This window comes from Coregonus clupeaformis, unplaced genomic scaffold (genome assembly GCF_020615455.1).
Source record: "Coregonus clupeaformis isolate EN_2021a unplaced genomic scaffold, ASM2061545v1 scaf0429, whole genome shotgun sequence".
Classification (NCBI taxonomy): domain Eukaryota; kingdom Metazoa; phylum Chordata; class Actinopteri; order Salmoniformes; family Salmonidae; genus Coregonus; species Coregonus clupeaformis.
Window position 1 is genome coordinate 264,602 of NW_025533884.1, and position 14,172 is coordinate 278,773.

General features: G+C 41.7%; 1 protein-coding gene across 1 annotated transcript in view; it reads left to right on the forward strand.

Annotated features, from left to right (window-relative positions):
• Window positions 1-3,422: 3,422 nt before the first annotated feature.
• The window catches only part of LOC121585968 (ER membrane protein complex subunit 2), a 72,906-nt gene continuing 62,156 nt past the window's right edge, over window positions 3,423-14,172 (forward strand). The window contains exons 1-2 of the mRNA XM_041902341.2: window positions 3,423-3,527; window positions 12,748-12,861. Coding sequence (XP_041758275.1) covers window positions 3,488-3,527; window positions 12,748-12,861 — 154 coding nt within the window. The 5' untranslated portion in view covers window positions 3,423-3,487. The remainder of the gene's footprint in view (window positions 3,528-12,747; window positions 12,862-14,172) is intronic.

Here is a 14,172-nt window from a genome sequence, read left to right on the forward strand (position 1 = left end):
CATCCTCTGAGTCAGGCCCCAACGTCTTTTCTGGTTGTTGGTGCAGGTTCGGGAAGAGAGCAGGGCCCTGGCCTTTAACAGTACCCTGGCAGAGAAGGGAAAGCCCGTTACCCCGAAGGACAGTGTTTGCTTGTTTTAATGTGGTCGCCTCAGTATTTTCGTTTCCAGCAAAAACCCGACCACATATCAACTGACTGCCATGTGCAGACTTGAAAATTACAAGTCCACGGATCATTTGAGCTGAACGTAAGTTCAACCGCACATAATGTTATTTTTTGTATCCCTGACAGAGATGATGACATTTTATAGTCCTCTTGTGCACTTGTACTTGCCCAATAATGACCATGCTCTGCCTTTTTACAATGGCAGTGTCCTGTAACAAAACATAGTGCTGTTGACCTCAGACAACAGAACAGTAACAAAGTATCTACAGTGCAGTGAGCGGTACTGGGGATGACATCAGGATTCTGAAATGTTTCTGTAAGTGAGTTTGTGCTGAGTCCACCTCAACAAGTGCGTAATGTGGTAATGGAGTGTGGCGTGGAACTTACAAAGTCAGAGACATGGGATTGACAGTCAGAGGCCCCTTGAGAGGGAAAAGTGAGACACAACACAGCATCTCAAATGTGCTTTCAACACACAATTCCCACTTTCAGTGGTACTACTCCTGACATCCTGCTTATCCTACCTCAGAAGAAAATGAATTACAAAACTAAGCACGAGACTATACAGCATCGCAGACCCCTTTCCAGCCCTCCCTGGTAACAACCACAAATCTAACCAGTCCTCATGAAAGCTAGGTGTAAGATGAATATAAATTTAGCGTGAGCAGTATTGCAGAGCTCGGAGACCTAAACCTCTGGAGAGGGCTAGGGTTACGGTTCGGACCCTGTTTTGAGGTCGGTTGAAAGAGGGTAATTTTAGGCGCAGTTACATGAATAATAACTGGAGGCAGTGTGTTAATCAGCGCTGTCAGATTTAATACCTGGGTATGATGGGGGAAAGGGTCAGAGCAAGTGCATGCATTGCTTTTGTTTACATCTAGTCCTACATCCAGTGCTGTCATGACTCTTATGCTAAACAGTCTGTTTGATCCTCTCCACAGGGATTAAAGTGAGATTTTGCAGGTGTAGAAACTGTGGTCTGCTCTGAGTGTCAATTGTTCAACTAAATAGACAGGGACCTGATGTAATCTATGCATCAGATTGTAGGATTCAATTACCCCAATGATTGAACAGCTGCCTTAAAGTGAACATCCATGATAGCCTTGCCTGCTCAATTACACACATTACCTTTTGAAGATGGCATGTGAGCAAGACATGCATAAAGTAACATGTTGTCCTTCTCGGTCTTACCTTTCCCCTTAATCATAAATTACTTGACCTCCATGAATCTTCTAATTTTAATAAAAACGAACAGTTTTTACGCCCACCTCTCAATCATATCATATACATATTACACTCATATTAATAGCAGAAAAAAACAATGGAAGTAGCAGAAATGAATAAAATACATTGAACATGTCTCAAAAATATCTTATTAAATACATTTTTCTTTACATAGTTGAATGTGCTGACAACAAAATCAAACAAAAATTATCAATGGAAATCAAATGTTTCAACCCATGGAGGTCTGGATTTGGAGTCACCCTCAAAATTAAAGTGGAAAACCACACTACAGGCTGATCCAACTTTGATGTAATGTCCTTAAAACAAGTCAAAATGAGGCTCAGTAGTGTGTGTGGCCTCCACGTGCCTGTATGACCTCCCTACAACGCCTGGGCATGCTCCTGATGAGGTGGCGGATGGTCTCCTGAGGGATCTCCTCCCAGACCTGGACTAAAGCATCCGCCAACTCCTGGACAGTCTGTGGTGCAACGTGGCGTTGGTGGTTGGAGCGAAACATGATGTCCTGAGTGGCGCAGTGGTCTAAGGCACTGCATCGCAGTGCTAACTGTGCCACTAGAGATCCTGGTTCGAATCCAGGCTCTGTCGCAGCCGGCCGCGACCGGGAGACTCATGGGCGGCGCACAATTGGCCCAGCGTCGTCCAGGGTAGGGGAGGGAATGGCCGGCAGGGATGTAGCTCAGTTGATAGAGCATGGCGTTTACAACGCCAGGGTTGTGGGTTTGATTCCCACGGGGGGCCAGTATAAATAAAAATATATATATGTATTCACTAACTGTAAGTCGCTCTGGATAAGAGCGTCTGCTAAATGACAAAAATTTAAATGTAATGTCCCAGATGTGCTCAATTGGATTCAGGTCTGGGGAACGGGCGGTCCATAGCATCAATGCCTTCCTCTTGCAGGAACTGCTGACACACTCCAGCCACATGAGGTCTAGCATTGTCTTGCATTAGGAGGAACCCAGGGCCAACCGCACCAGCATATGGTCTCACAAGGGGTCTGAGGATCTCATCTCGGTACCTAATGGCAGTCAGGCTACCTCTGGCGAGCACATGGAGGGCTGTGCATCCCCCCAAAGAAATGCCACCCCACACCATGACTGACCCACCGCCAAACCGGTCATGCTGGAGGATGTTGCAGGCAGCAGAACGTTCTCCACGGCGTCTCCAGCCTCTGTCACGTCTGTCACATGTGCTCAGTGTGAACCTGCTTTCATCTGTGAAGAGCACAGGGCGCCAGTGGCGAATTTGCCAATCTTGGTGTTCTCTGGCAAATGCCAAACGTCCTGCATGGTGTTGGGCTGTAAGCACAACCCACACCTGTGGACGTCGGGCCCTCATACCACCCTCATGGAGTCCGTTTGAGCAGACACATGCTGGAGGTCATTTTGCAGGGCTCTGGCAGTGCTCCTCCTGCTCCTCCTTGCACAAAGGCGGCGGTAGCGGTCCTGCTGCTGGGTTGTTGCCCTCCTACGGCCTCCTCCATGTCTCCTGATGTACTGGCCTGTCTCCTGGTAGCGCCTCCATGTTCTGGACACTACACTGACAGACACAGCAAACCTTCTTGCCACAGCTCGCATTGATGTGCCATCCTGGATGAGCTGCACTACCTGAGCCACTTGTGTGGGTTGTAGACTCCGTCTCATGCTACCACTAGAGTGAAAGCACCGCCAGCATTCAAAAGTGACCAAAACATCAGCCAGGAAGCATAGGAACTGAGAAGTGGTCTGTGGTCTGTGGTCACCACCTGCAGAACCACTTCTTTATTGGGGGTGTCTTGCTAATTGCCTATAATTTCCACCTGTTGTCTATTCCGTTTGCACAACAGCATGTGACATGTATTGTCAATCAGTGTTGCTTCCTAAGTGGACAGTTTGATTTCACAGAAGTGTGATTGACGTGGAGTTACATTGTGTTGTTTAAGTGTTCCCTTTATTTTTTTGAGCAGTGTACGTTTGACTATTCTCGAGCTTGTAGACTGACTGGTCACTTGTGGTTACACTATTCAGAGAGCAAAGGCTCAGTAAGCAGAAACAAGCCACACCCAGTTCAATGACGTTGGACCTGTGCTGCCAAGGAAGATGGCGTCGGTATCAGAAATGTACGATGTAACCTGGGAAGGTAAACACAGACGATTAAACGTTTTAATGTACTGTATGACTGAAAGTGTGTTGCTAAATCCTTGTATAATTCGACGTAGGGCATTTTAGCCATCGTTCGGCGAATGTAGCTGCGTATGTCCATCTCATCAAGCCAGCTGCTAACTTGTTAGCTCAGCTTGCTAACACGAGATAGCCACTTAGCTAGCACATTATTTCTGCCTAGCTTTCTTATTTCTACGATTTTAGCAAAGTTAGCTAGCTAACGTTGTATTGATTCATCTGTTAATGTTGTTATTTTGTATCCCATTGTCGTAGCTAACAGTCCACAGCATGTGAGTTTGCAAGGATACACAGCAGGCTAAGCGAGCTAGCCTAGGTACCTAACGCCTGTCAGCTGATTATAACTAACTAAGTTAGCTAGCTAGCTACCTGCTGACATTGTTCTGCCTCATCAGATGGCTTGCTAAAATACACGGTCTTGCAATGGATACTACTAATGGGCAACGGGAAAACCCGTTTTGGTGATTTCTTGTCTATCATCAAAATAAATCACAGCACGTTTTTGGACTCTTTCAAAGGTTACCTGATTAGCTAAGTATAATACCATTAGAAATTAATGTTGTAAATGTAATTTATATTCCTAAAACTGACATTTAAAATTATGCTGTCGCTGCTTCTTGTTGACAAGACATATTGATAAATAGCACAATGCCAAAACACCGTTTTAAAGTGTCAATCAATAACCAATATGCAGAAACAGTTTGTGATAGTGCCTAAGGAAAGTATTCAGACCGCTTGACTTTTTCCACATTTTGTTATGTTAGACTTATTCTAAAATGGATTAAATAAAACAAATTCCTCAGCAATCTACACACTACCCCATAATGACAAAGTGAAAACTGGTTTTTAGAAATGTTAAATTTAATAAAAATAAAACCGATACCTTATTTACATATACCTATGTAAATAAGGTATCGGTTTTATTTTTATTACATGTTTTAACATTTCTAAAAACCTGTTTTGACTGTCATTATGGGGTAGTGTGTAGATTGCTATGAGACTCGAAATTAAGCTCAGGTGCATCCTGTTTCCATTGATCATCCTTGGATGTTTCTACAACTTGATTGGAGTCCACCTGTGGTAAATTCAATTGATTGGACATGATTTGGAAAGGCACACAGCTGTCTATATAAGGTCCCACAGTTGACAGTGCATGTCAGAGCAAAAACCAAGCCATGAGGTAGAAGGAATTGTCCGTAGAGCTCAGAGACAGGATTGTGTCGAGGCACAGATCTGGGGAAGGGTACCAAAAAATGTCTGCAGCATTGAAGGTCCCCAAGAACACAGTGGCCTCCATCATTCTTAAATGGAAGAAGTTTGGAACCACCAAGACTCTTCCTGGAGTGTTGGTAGAGTGACCAGACGGAAGCCATTCCTCAGTAAAAGGCACATGACAGCCTGCATGGAGTTTGCCAAAAGGCACCTAAAGACTCTCAGACCAAGATTGAACTCTTTGGCCTGAATGCCAAGCGTCATGTCTGGAGGAAACCTGGCACCATCCCTACGGTGAAGCATGGTGGTGGCAGCATCATGCTGTGGGGATGTTTTTCAGTGGCAGGGACTGGGAGACTAGCCAGGATCGAGGGAAAGATTAACGGAGCAAAGTACAGAGAGATCCTTGATGAAAACCTGCTCCAGAGCGCTCAGGACCTCAGACTGGGGCAAAGGTTCACCTTCCAACAGGACAACAACCCTAAGCACACAGCCAAGACAATACAGGAGTGGCTTCGGGACAAGTCTCTAAATGTCCTTGAGTGGCCCAGCCAAAGCCCGGACTTGAACCCGATCAAACACATCTGGAGAGACCTGAAAATAGCTGTGCAGCAACGCTCCCTGTCCAACCTGACAGAGCTTGAGAGGATCTGCAGAGAAGAATGGGAGAAACTCTCCAAATACAGGTGTGCCAAGCTTGTAGCGTCATACCCAAGAAGACTCAAGGCTGTAATCGCTGCCAAAGGTGCTTCAACGAAGTACTGAGTAAAGGGTCTGAATACTTATGTAAATGTCATATTTCAGTTCAATGTTTTTGCTTTGTCATTATGGGGTAATGTGTGTAGATGAGGCGAAAAAACAATGTAATCAATTTTAGAATAAGGGTATAACGTAACAATGTGGAAAATGTCAAAGGGTCTGAATACTTTCCAAAGGCACTGTAAACCTAAACATAAAAAAACATAGTACATTTTATGTTTATCTACACATATGTGCAACAATGGTAATCATATTACTTGTATTTTTTAAATGAGCACCTGCCCATGCACCAAAAACCCTGTTGTTTTGCTGTTGAAAAGACCACAACTCAAAAACCACATGGAAACTGGATATATTTATACATCACAGGTCAGAGGACAACCTGCAGAACACAGACAGCGACATTTTGGAATGTTAGATTTTTATACGGTGGTCACTAAAACCGAAAGAGAAACGCAACACTTTTTTTTCAGTCACTCCTGTTGATTATGACATTAACATAAATTGCGCGAGAGGGGGGAGATGAGGTTGCATGTCCTGTTAACTAACACTACTCAAAAACCACACAGAATCTGGGAATAATGTGTTCATCACTGGTTAGAGGACACTTTGTAAAATGCAGCTAGCTACATTTTGATTCAAGTGGGCCAACGAGGTAAGTGTAACGCAACACTTTTTTTGTTAATCACATCCATCGATATCACTCTGAAATCAATAGAACAGGGGCCAAATGTTTGGGCTAACTGCGTTCTAAGTCCTGCGACCCCCAGCGCATATGACAAAATCAATAGTACAAAGCCAAAGATATTGTTCTGTGTTAAGCAATTTCTTGTCATCGTATTGACTATAAACATTCTGAGGTAAAAAGGATGTGTAATCCCCCCAATTCGATGTGGTCAAAACGTCAGCTTGTGTAATGTAGTAAGCAGGGGTTGGAACAAAAATTATTTTCCAATTGTTTCGTTCTAACAGAACCATTCTTTTTTAAATTCCGTTCCTCTGTTCCGACCACCAAAATAAAGTAATGAACCGGTTTGAACCCCCAAAAAGTTTGTTTGTTTCTGTTCCTTTTTAAACCTCTGAAATCATTATTTTATTTTTTATTTTTTTACATTTAGCTCTACATTCAACTACTTCACCAATCAGTGCGGATAGAGCAGCTTGCTGTGAAGCAGGCAAGCTATAGCTAGTTGTTTACATGAATTAGACAGATAAGTGTAGGGCACGAGATGCGACTGAAGAGCGCAAGAGAGGGTGGAGGAGGAGGCTTGGCTTAAAGGGATATTTTGGCAATGAGGCACTATATCTACTTCCCCAGAGTCAGATGAACTTGTGGATCCAATTTGTATGTCTCTGTCCAGTATGAAGGAAGTTAGAGGTAGTTTCGTGAATCCAATGCTAACTAGCGTTAGCGCAATGACTGGAAGTCTATGGTATCAACTAGCATGCTATCCACAAATGGTATCCACGAGTTCATCTGATTCTGGAGAAATTAATAAAGGGCCTCATTGCCAAAATCCCAAAGTATCCCTTTAAGCGCTGGGCATCGTGTTATGACATGCATTATCTGAGTTAGACCCATAGAATTATAAAAAAAAAATATTTGTTATTTTTATACCTACAGAGGAGCAGCTTTTATGAAAGAAATTTGAATGTCTTTGAACTTTCGAAAGTGGGCTTAACATTGGACCAGAGCTAGCTAACAAGCTTGTGTGTGCAGAGCGGCACCAGAGTTAATATAAAAACACGTAAATAAATCCAATGTGAAACATGATAACTATAGTGTTCTTAATTAGCATTGAAAAAGTGAATCCATTCTTCTCTCATTAAAAATCTTTCTCCATAATTTCGGAATCACGCTTGTAACATCAGTAGGGTACAGTAGCCTATGCTTCGGAGGGGGGTTCGGGCAGGCAGCTTACACACACTGGCAAAGATTTTCAGCTGGCAGGCAGACACTGGAATAAGTTTGAGTGACAGTGAGGGCTTTGCATAGGCACTTTGTTGCGTTTTTTGTGGGACTTGACAAAAACGTAAAAGAAAGTTAACCGGTTCCCATTCTTTTAAAATACTGGTTATTTTCCAGAACAGTATAGATCACTTTCGTTCTGATTCTGTTCCTCTAAAAATGTCATTATTTTCCGGTTTTCTGTTCTGTTCGCTGAACCAGTTCCAACCCCTGGTAGTAACACATACTGTCCACATCATGGAAACTCACAGATTTTTTAAATAATCACATCTATTTCTCACTAGTTTAACCATGTAGATGCTCCTAAGCACAATTTAACCAGCTACTCTAGACTAGTGTCCATAGGGTCTGTGCAGCAGGCTGAACGTTTGACGTGCCTACTACTAATGGATAGCTATTACTAGCTAGCTAAAATCAGCAAAAGATAGATCTTCTCAAGCCTGCGTGTTAACACTAAAGGAGAGAGCATTGTTGTGCGAGTTTTCCAGAGTTGACTTTAGCTTACTTGCTAGGTAGATATTTAGATAACTAGCGAATGAGCTTTGTTTTAACCGTATATACAGTGCCTTCAGAAAGTATTTACACCCCTTGACTTTTTCCACATTTTGTTGTTATAGCCTGAATTTAAAATTCACTGGCCTACACCCAATACCCCATAATGTCAAAGTGAAATTGTTTTTTATTTGATTTTTTATTAAAAATGAAAAGCTGAAATGTCTTGAGTCAATAAGTATTCAACCCCTTTGTAATGCCAAGCCTAAATAATTTCAGGAGTAAAAATGTGCTTAACAAGGCTCATAATAAGTTGCATGGACTCACTCTGTGTGCAATAATAGTGTTTAACAATACTTTTTTTATGATTACCTCATCTCTGTACCCCACACATACAATTATCTTACAGATTCAACCACAAAGACCAGGGATGCTTCCCAATGCCTCGGAAAGAAGGGCCCCTATTAGTTGATGGGTATAAAAAAATATTGAATATCCCTTTGAGCATGGTGATGTTATTATTTACACTAGTCTCCCGAGTGGCGCAGTGGTCTAGTAGCTGTGCCACTAGAGATCCTGGTTCGAATCCAGGCTCTGTCGTAGCCGGCCGCGACCGGGAGACCCATGGGGCGGCGCACAATTGGCCCAGCGTCGTCCAGGGTAGGGGAGGGAATGGCCGGCAGGGATGTAGCTCAGTTGGTAGAGCATGGCGTTTGCAACGCCAGGGTTGTGGGTTCGATTCCCACAGGGGGCCAGTATAAACAAATAATGTATGCACTCACTAACTGTAAGTCGCTCTGGATAAGAGCGTCTGCTAAATGACTGAAATGAAATGAAATGAAATGAATGGTGTATCAATACACCCAGTCACTACAAAGACACAGGCATCCTTCCTAACTCAGTTCCTGGTGAGGATGGAAACCGCTCACCATGAGGCCAGTGGTGACTTTAAAACAGAGTTTAATGGCTGTGATAGGAGAAAACTGAGGATGGATCGACAACATTGTAATTACTCCACAATACTTACCTAATTGACAGAGTGAAAAGAAGGAAGCCTGTACAGAATACAAATATTCCAAAACATACATCCTGTTTGTAGTGCTTAACGATTAGTGCTTTTTGAGTTCGATTCGATTATTTAAAAAATAATCACTGGTTTCGTTAATATTTTTAAACATTAAAATCACTATGCATTATGTGGGTTGAATAAAACAATTAATAAAAGTCCCATGATGGTAGTGACTGCCCATTACTGCTTATCACTTATTAACATTACATTACTTAAATATTTCAGTTGTGTATATTACGTTTGTTTAATTTGATGACTATTATTTATTTCCAAGTCATCTCATCTCTATAGAGCTGCTGCCTATGCTGTCTGACAAAATAACCATTTGTGTAGTTCTTCAAAGTAAACAAGGCATACTTTTATTACAGCGGAATACCAACTATCACTCACTTAGATAATATATTTTCAGGTAGAGATAACTCGCGAAGCAGCAACTGCTCTTTATCACATCACGATCGCTCATTGTTCTCTCATCCGAAGCAGGCGTAAAAGAAACACACCGGACAAGTAGATACACAATGGATTATGGTCATTGTAGTTAATTACCACTTTATGTGCTAAACTATGTAGAATATTGGCCTGTTGGAAACTACACCTCCCTACTACATCGAACAGTTCAGGCTGGATCCGATGTATCTCTAGAGAAACTGTGTGATGTGTGCATTGAGCTCACAGGGAAAAAAACTAATGAATGGAATTCAAATAATTTAACCGACATCGGTCAATTAGTTGTTTATAAATGGAAAATAACAGAAATGTAAGTTAATCGCTTAGCACTACCTGTTTGCAACAAGGCAATAAAGTAATACTGCAAAAAATGTGGCAAAGCAATTAACTTCTTGTCCTGAATACAAAATGTTTTGTTTGAGGCAAATCCAATACACCAGATTACTGAGTACCACTCTCTATATTTTCAAACATAGTGGTGGCTGCATCATGTTATGGGTATGTTTGTAATCCTTAAGGACCGCCTCGATTCGGTCTTATGTAGCAACATTTGAAATTGTGTTTTTTACATTAGATAAAAGTAGAGACTCAGAGCTAGAAAAATTGTATATCATATACTGCAGTTGAGGAACAATGGGAAAGTAATGATGCTTTGAAAGTTGATAAACTTCTAACCCCACTTTTGAGAAAATGGTCCTTGAATGTTTTGGTACACCTACTGGAGAGCTCTTTGTCTACACCCATTCAGCATCGTTCACACCCTCTTAAGCCTTAGCCCCACCCATATTTTTAAGGATTCACATGTAATAATAATAATATAATAATAATAATAACATGTGAGGCAATGTGGTAAACACACGCTATATCAAATAAAATCTACGTTTGTCACATGCACAGGATATAGAAGGTGTAAACGGTACAGTGAAGTGGTTACTTGCATAGTAGCAATATCAAAAACAAAGTGTCCAGAAAAAAATACTTTATGAATATGTTATTATTATTATTATTAGATGATGCTTACCCAACATACTAAATTGATGGGTCATGTGAAGGAAATGCTATAACCCAGCCTCATCTAGCTAAGTGGATGGGTCACTATTGTCTAGACATGTTCACATGTTCGTGAAATACAATAGATGGCCGTAATCACCCCCCAGATACACCTGGCTAATTTGATGGGTCATGTAATAATCCGGCCGCGGTGGAGTCTTGTGTTTAGACATGTAGGTAGCTAGCTAGCTAGCTAAACAATGAACCGGCATAATCCCAACTCATACTACTACCATACCAATACAAACATTGGAATAGCTGTAGTATGAATCTGCAGTTAGCTATTGCTAACAAACTAGGTTCAATGTCAGCTAGCTAACATTAGGCTATAACTAGCAATGCAAATGGATTTCTGATTTGAATAATATTACTACACAGATCATAAATGTAACGTTAGCTAGCTACCATAACTAACACGACTTTCTTACAAAATTAGAAACTTATATCTGAAAATGTAGCTAGACTCTTAACCGTATACATGGATGAACGCTTCACGGCAGACTGGAACCATTTAACTCCTTTTTGTTTGTAGCTATATCTTGGGTGTGTTCGTAAATTCAATCTGGAGTGCCAGAGTGCGCTCTGGGCGTTCGTAAATTCACAGCGTTGTCAGATTGTCCGTTCGTAAATTCAGAGCGGTTCGCTCTTGGAACCTCTGGCCTTGGAGTAGGGTTGATCCGAGCGTTCTGACCTCACAACGGCAGTCTAGCACCCACGCTAATGTTGGCTAGCTTGCTAGCTACTTCCAGACACAAATTAGAGAGAATCTCACTCTGACCATTTTACTCGCCCTAGCAGACCTGGTTAGGGTGTTTTCATGTTATCCAGAGCGTTGGTGACTAACTGTGATGCTGGCAACAATTTAATTACGCTTTATTTGCCGACGTTTACTGACACCGGCCATATTCAACGGGTGTAAAGCGTTGGTAAATTCATCAGTTATTCTGTGCTCTGGCACACTCAGACGAGCGGGCTTTGAAATCGGAGTAGATAGCCGAACGCAACCCTTTTTTGGCCAGCATTGTGTCAAGTCACTCCGGTTCACACTGACTGTGGCGTGTGTAGAAAGTAGCCCATCACTTTTTCCAACTGATCTGTCGATGGAGCCTGCTAAATTCAGGTAATCAATTTTGTTGAGGAAAGTAGCAAAACTTTTGTAGTTCTCGATGGCTAAAGTTATATCTTTCAAAAACGGCGTGGTAGAAAGGACTGTCAACACATACTGAACAGCTCACGTTATAGACAGAAGCGTGCTACATGGCAGACCAATCCAAACTCATATCCCGGCATGTCCAGGCCATCCATTATCTCAGCCAATCATGGCTAGCGGGAAGGTTCCTGTCTTTTTCCATGGCTAAACCAACTAGGCTCGTAATTTAACAATTGTATTCATATTTATGGATGGAATACAAGTTTGTTATTAAGACACATGAAAGTTCACATGTTGCAGAAGGAATTTCTGCAAAAAACTTCATTTTGACAAAAAATAAATGTATATGCGACATACGTCTAGTTTCATGAAACGAGTCACTTTTACACTGGAGTTGCATACTAAGACGACATTGAATGTTCCTGAGTGGCCTAGTTACAGTTTTGACTTAAATCGGCTCAAATCTATGGAAAGATGACTAAAATGTAAATGTAAAAAAATGAAAGACAGAGCAAAAAACGAATTGTACATTCCAGGTGTGCAAAGCTCTAGAGACTAACCCAGAAAGACTCACAGCTGTAATTGCTGCCCAATGTGATTCTAACATGTATTGACTCGGGGTTGAATACTTATGTAATCAAGATATATTAGTGTTTTTTTTTATTCATAATTATTTAACAAATGTTAATTTTTATTTTGTGTAAATCGTGGAAAAAGTCAGGGGTGTGAATACTTTCTGAAGGCACTGTATGTCAGGAACCTGTAGGTAGCCCAGATGTTAGAGAGGTGGACCAGTAAGCAGAAAAAGTATGCACTGAACTGCCTGCTAGAGTAGAGGGCTGCTGGTTCAGGATCATTAGTGTCCACTACCGTTGTGCTATTGAGCAAGTTAACCCAATTGCTCCAGGGGCTGATAGTGTGCTGCTCACTCTCGAGTGTGTGTGTGTGTGTGTGTGTGTGTGCGCTCTACCTGATTCAATATGATGTTATATGAAGCATGTAATTTTTTATTGCCTGATTTGTGTTCACAGAAATGAGAGACAAGCTGCGGAAGTGGAGGGAGGATAACCACAGAAACAGTGAGCAAATCGTGGATGTTGGCGAAGAATTGATAAATGAGCATGCGTCCAAACTTGGAGATGACAGTAAGTGCATATGCATTAAGTGAAGATTCACATCAGACCAATTTCGTACTCTTGAGTGGCGCAGTGGTCTAAGGCACTGCATCGCAGTGCTAACTGTGCCACTAGAGATCCTGGTTCGAATCCAGGCTCTGTCGCAGCCGGCCGCGACCGGGAGACTCATGGGCGGCGCACAATTGGCCCAGCGTCGTCCAGGGTAGGGGAGGGAATGGCCGGCAGGGATGTAGCTCAGTTGATAGAGCATGGCGCTTGCAACGCCAGGGTTGTGGGTTCGATTCCCACGGGGGGCCAGTATAAAAAAATATATATGTATTCACTAACTGTAAGTCGCTCTGGATAAGAGCGTCTGCTAAATGACTAAAATGTAAATGTAAATGTAGTGCTGCTGTAGTAGGCCGAATCTGTTTGTACACAATGATCCACAACACTAGCCATCATCCATCACAAGATGTTTGGGAGCCAAGGGCTTGATTTGTCTATTTGTTTCATTCTGTGGTCCTCTGTAGCTCAATTGGTAGAGCATGGCGCTTGTAACGCCAGGGTAGTGGGTTCGATCCCCGGGACCACCTATACGTAAAAATTTATGCACACATGACTGTAAGTCGCTTTGGATAAAAGAGTCTGCTAAATGGCATATTATTGATTGATTTTATTCATCAGACAAAAAGTAGCATTATAATATGAAGGATGTGGACTTTGATGTAGTCTAGACATATAGGTGATGGAGATGTATAGTGTTTTCACGCATCAAAGACATACACATAGCCAACATTTACAGTCTGGCAGCATGTTCAATATAGACAACATTTAGTGGCTGAAGGGGAAATGAATTCATATACTGTATTCTCAGTCTGGCAAAAAGCATGCAAATACTACAATCTAGATTTAATGTGGACTGCTATGGTTTGTGGTTTCACTGCAACATGATTGCTAGAACATGTTGGACAGTAGGCCTATGATTGATTTTGTCACAGTTCGCTGCTCATGAAAGCAAGGAAGGGCATCAATCTCTTAGAAATGACTGGTTCTCCAATGATGAATTAATTCAGTGTGGAATCAAGGAGTACTGACCATATATATATATATATATATATATATATATAAAGTACCAATCAAAAGTTTGGACACCTACTCATTCAAGGGTTTGTCTTTATTTTTTAAAACTATTTTCTACATTGTAGAATAATAGCGAAGACATCAAAACTATGAAAAAACACATATGGAATCATGTAGTAACCAAAAAAGTGTTAAACAAATCAAAATATTTTATATTTGAGATTCTTCAAATAGCCACCCTTTGCCTTGATGACAGCT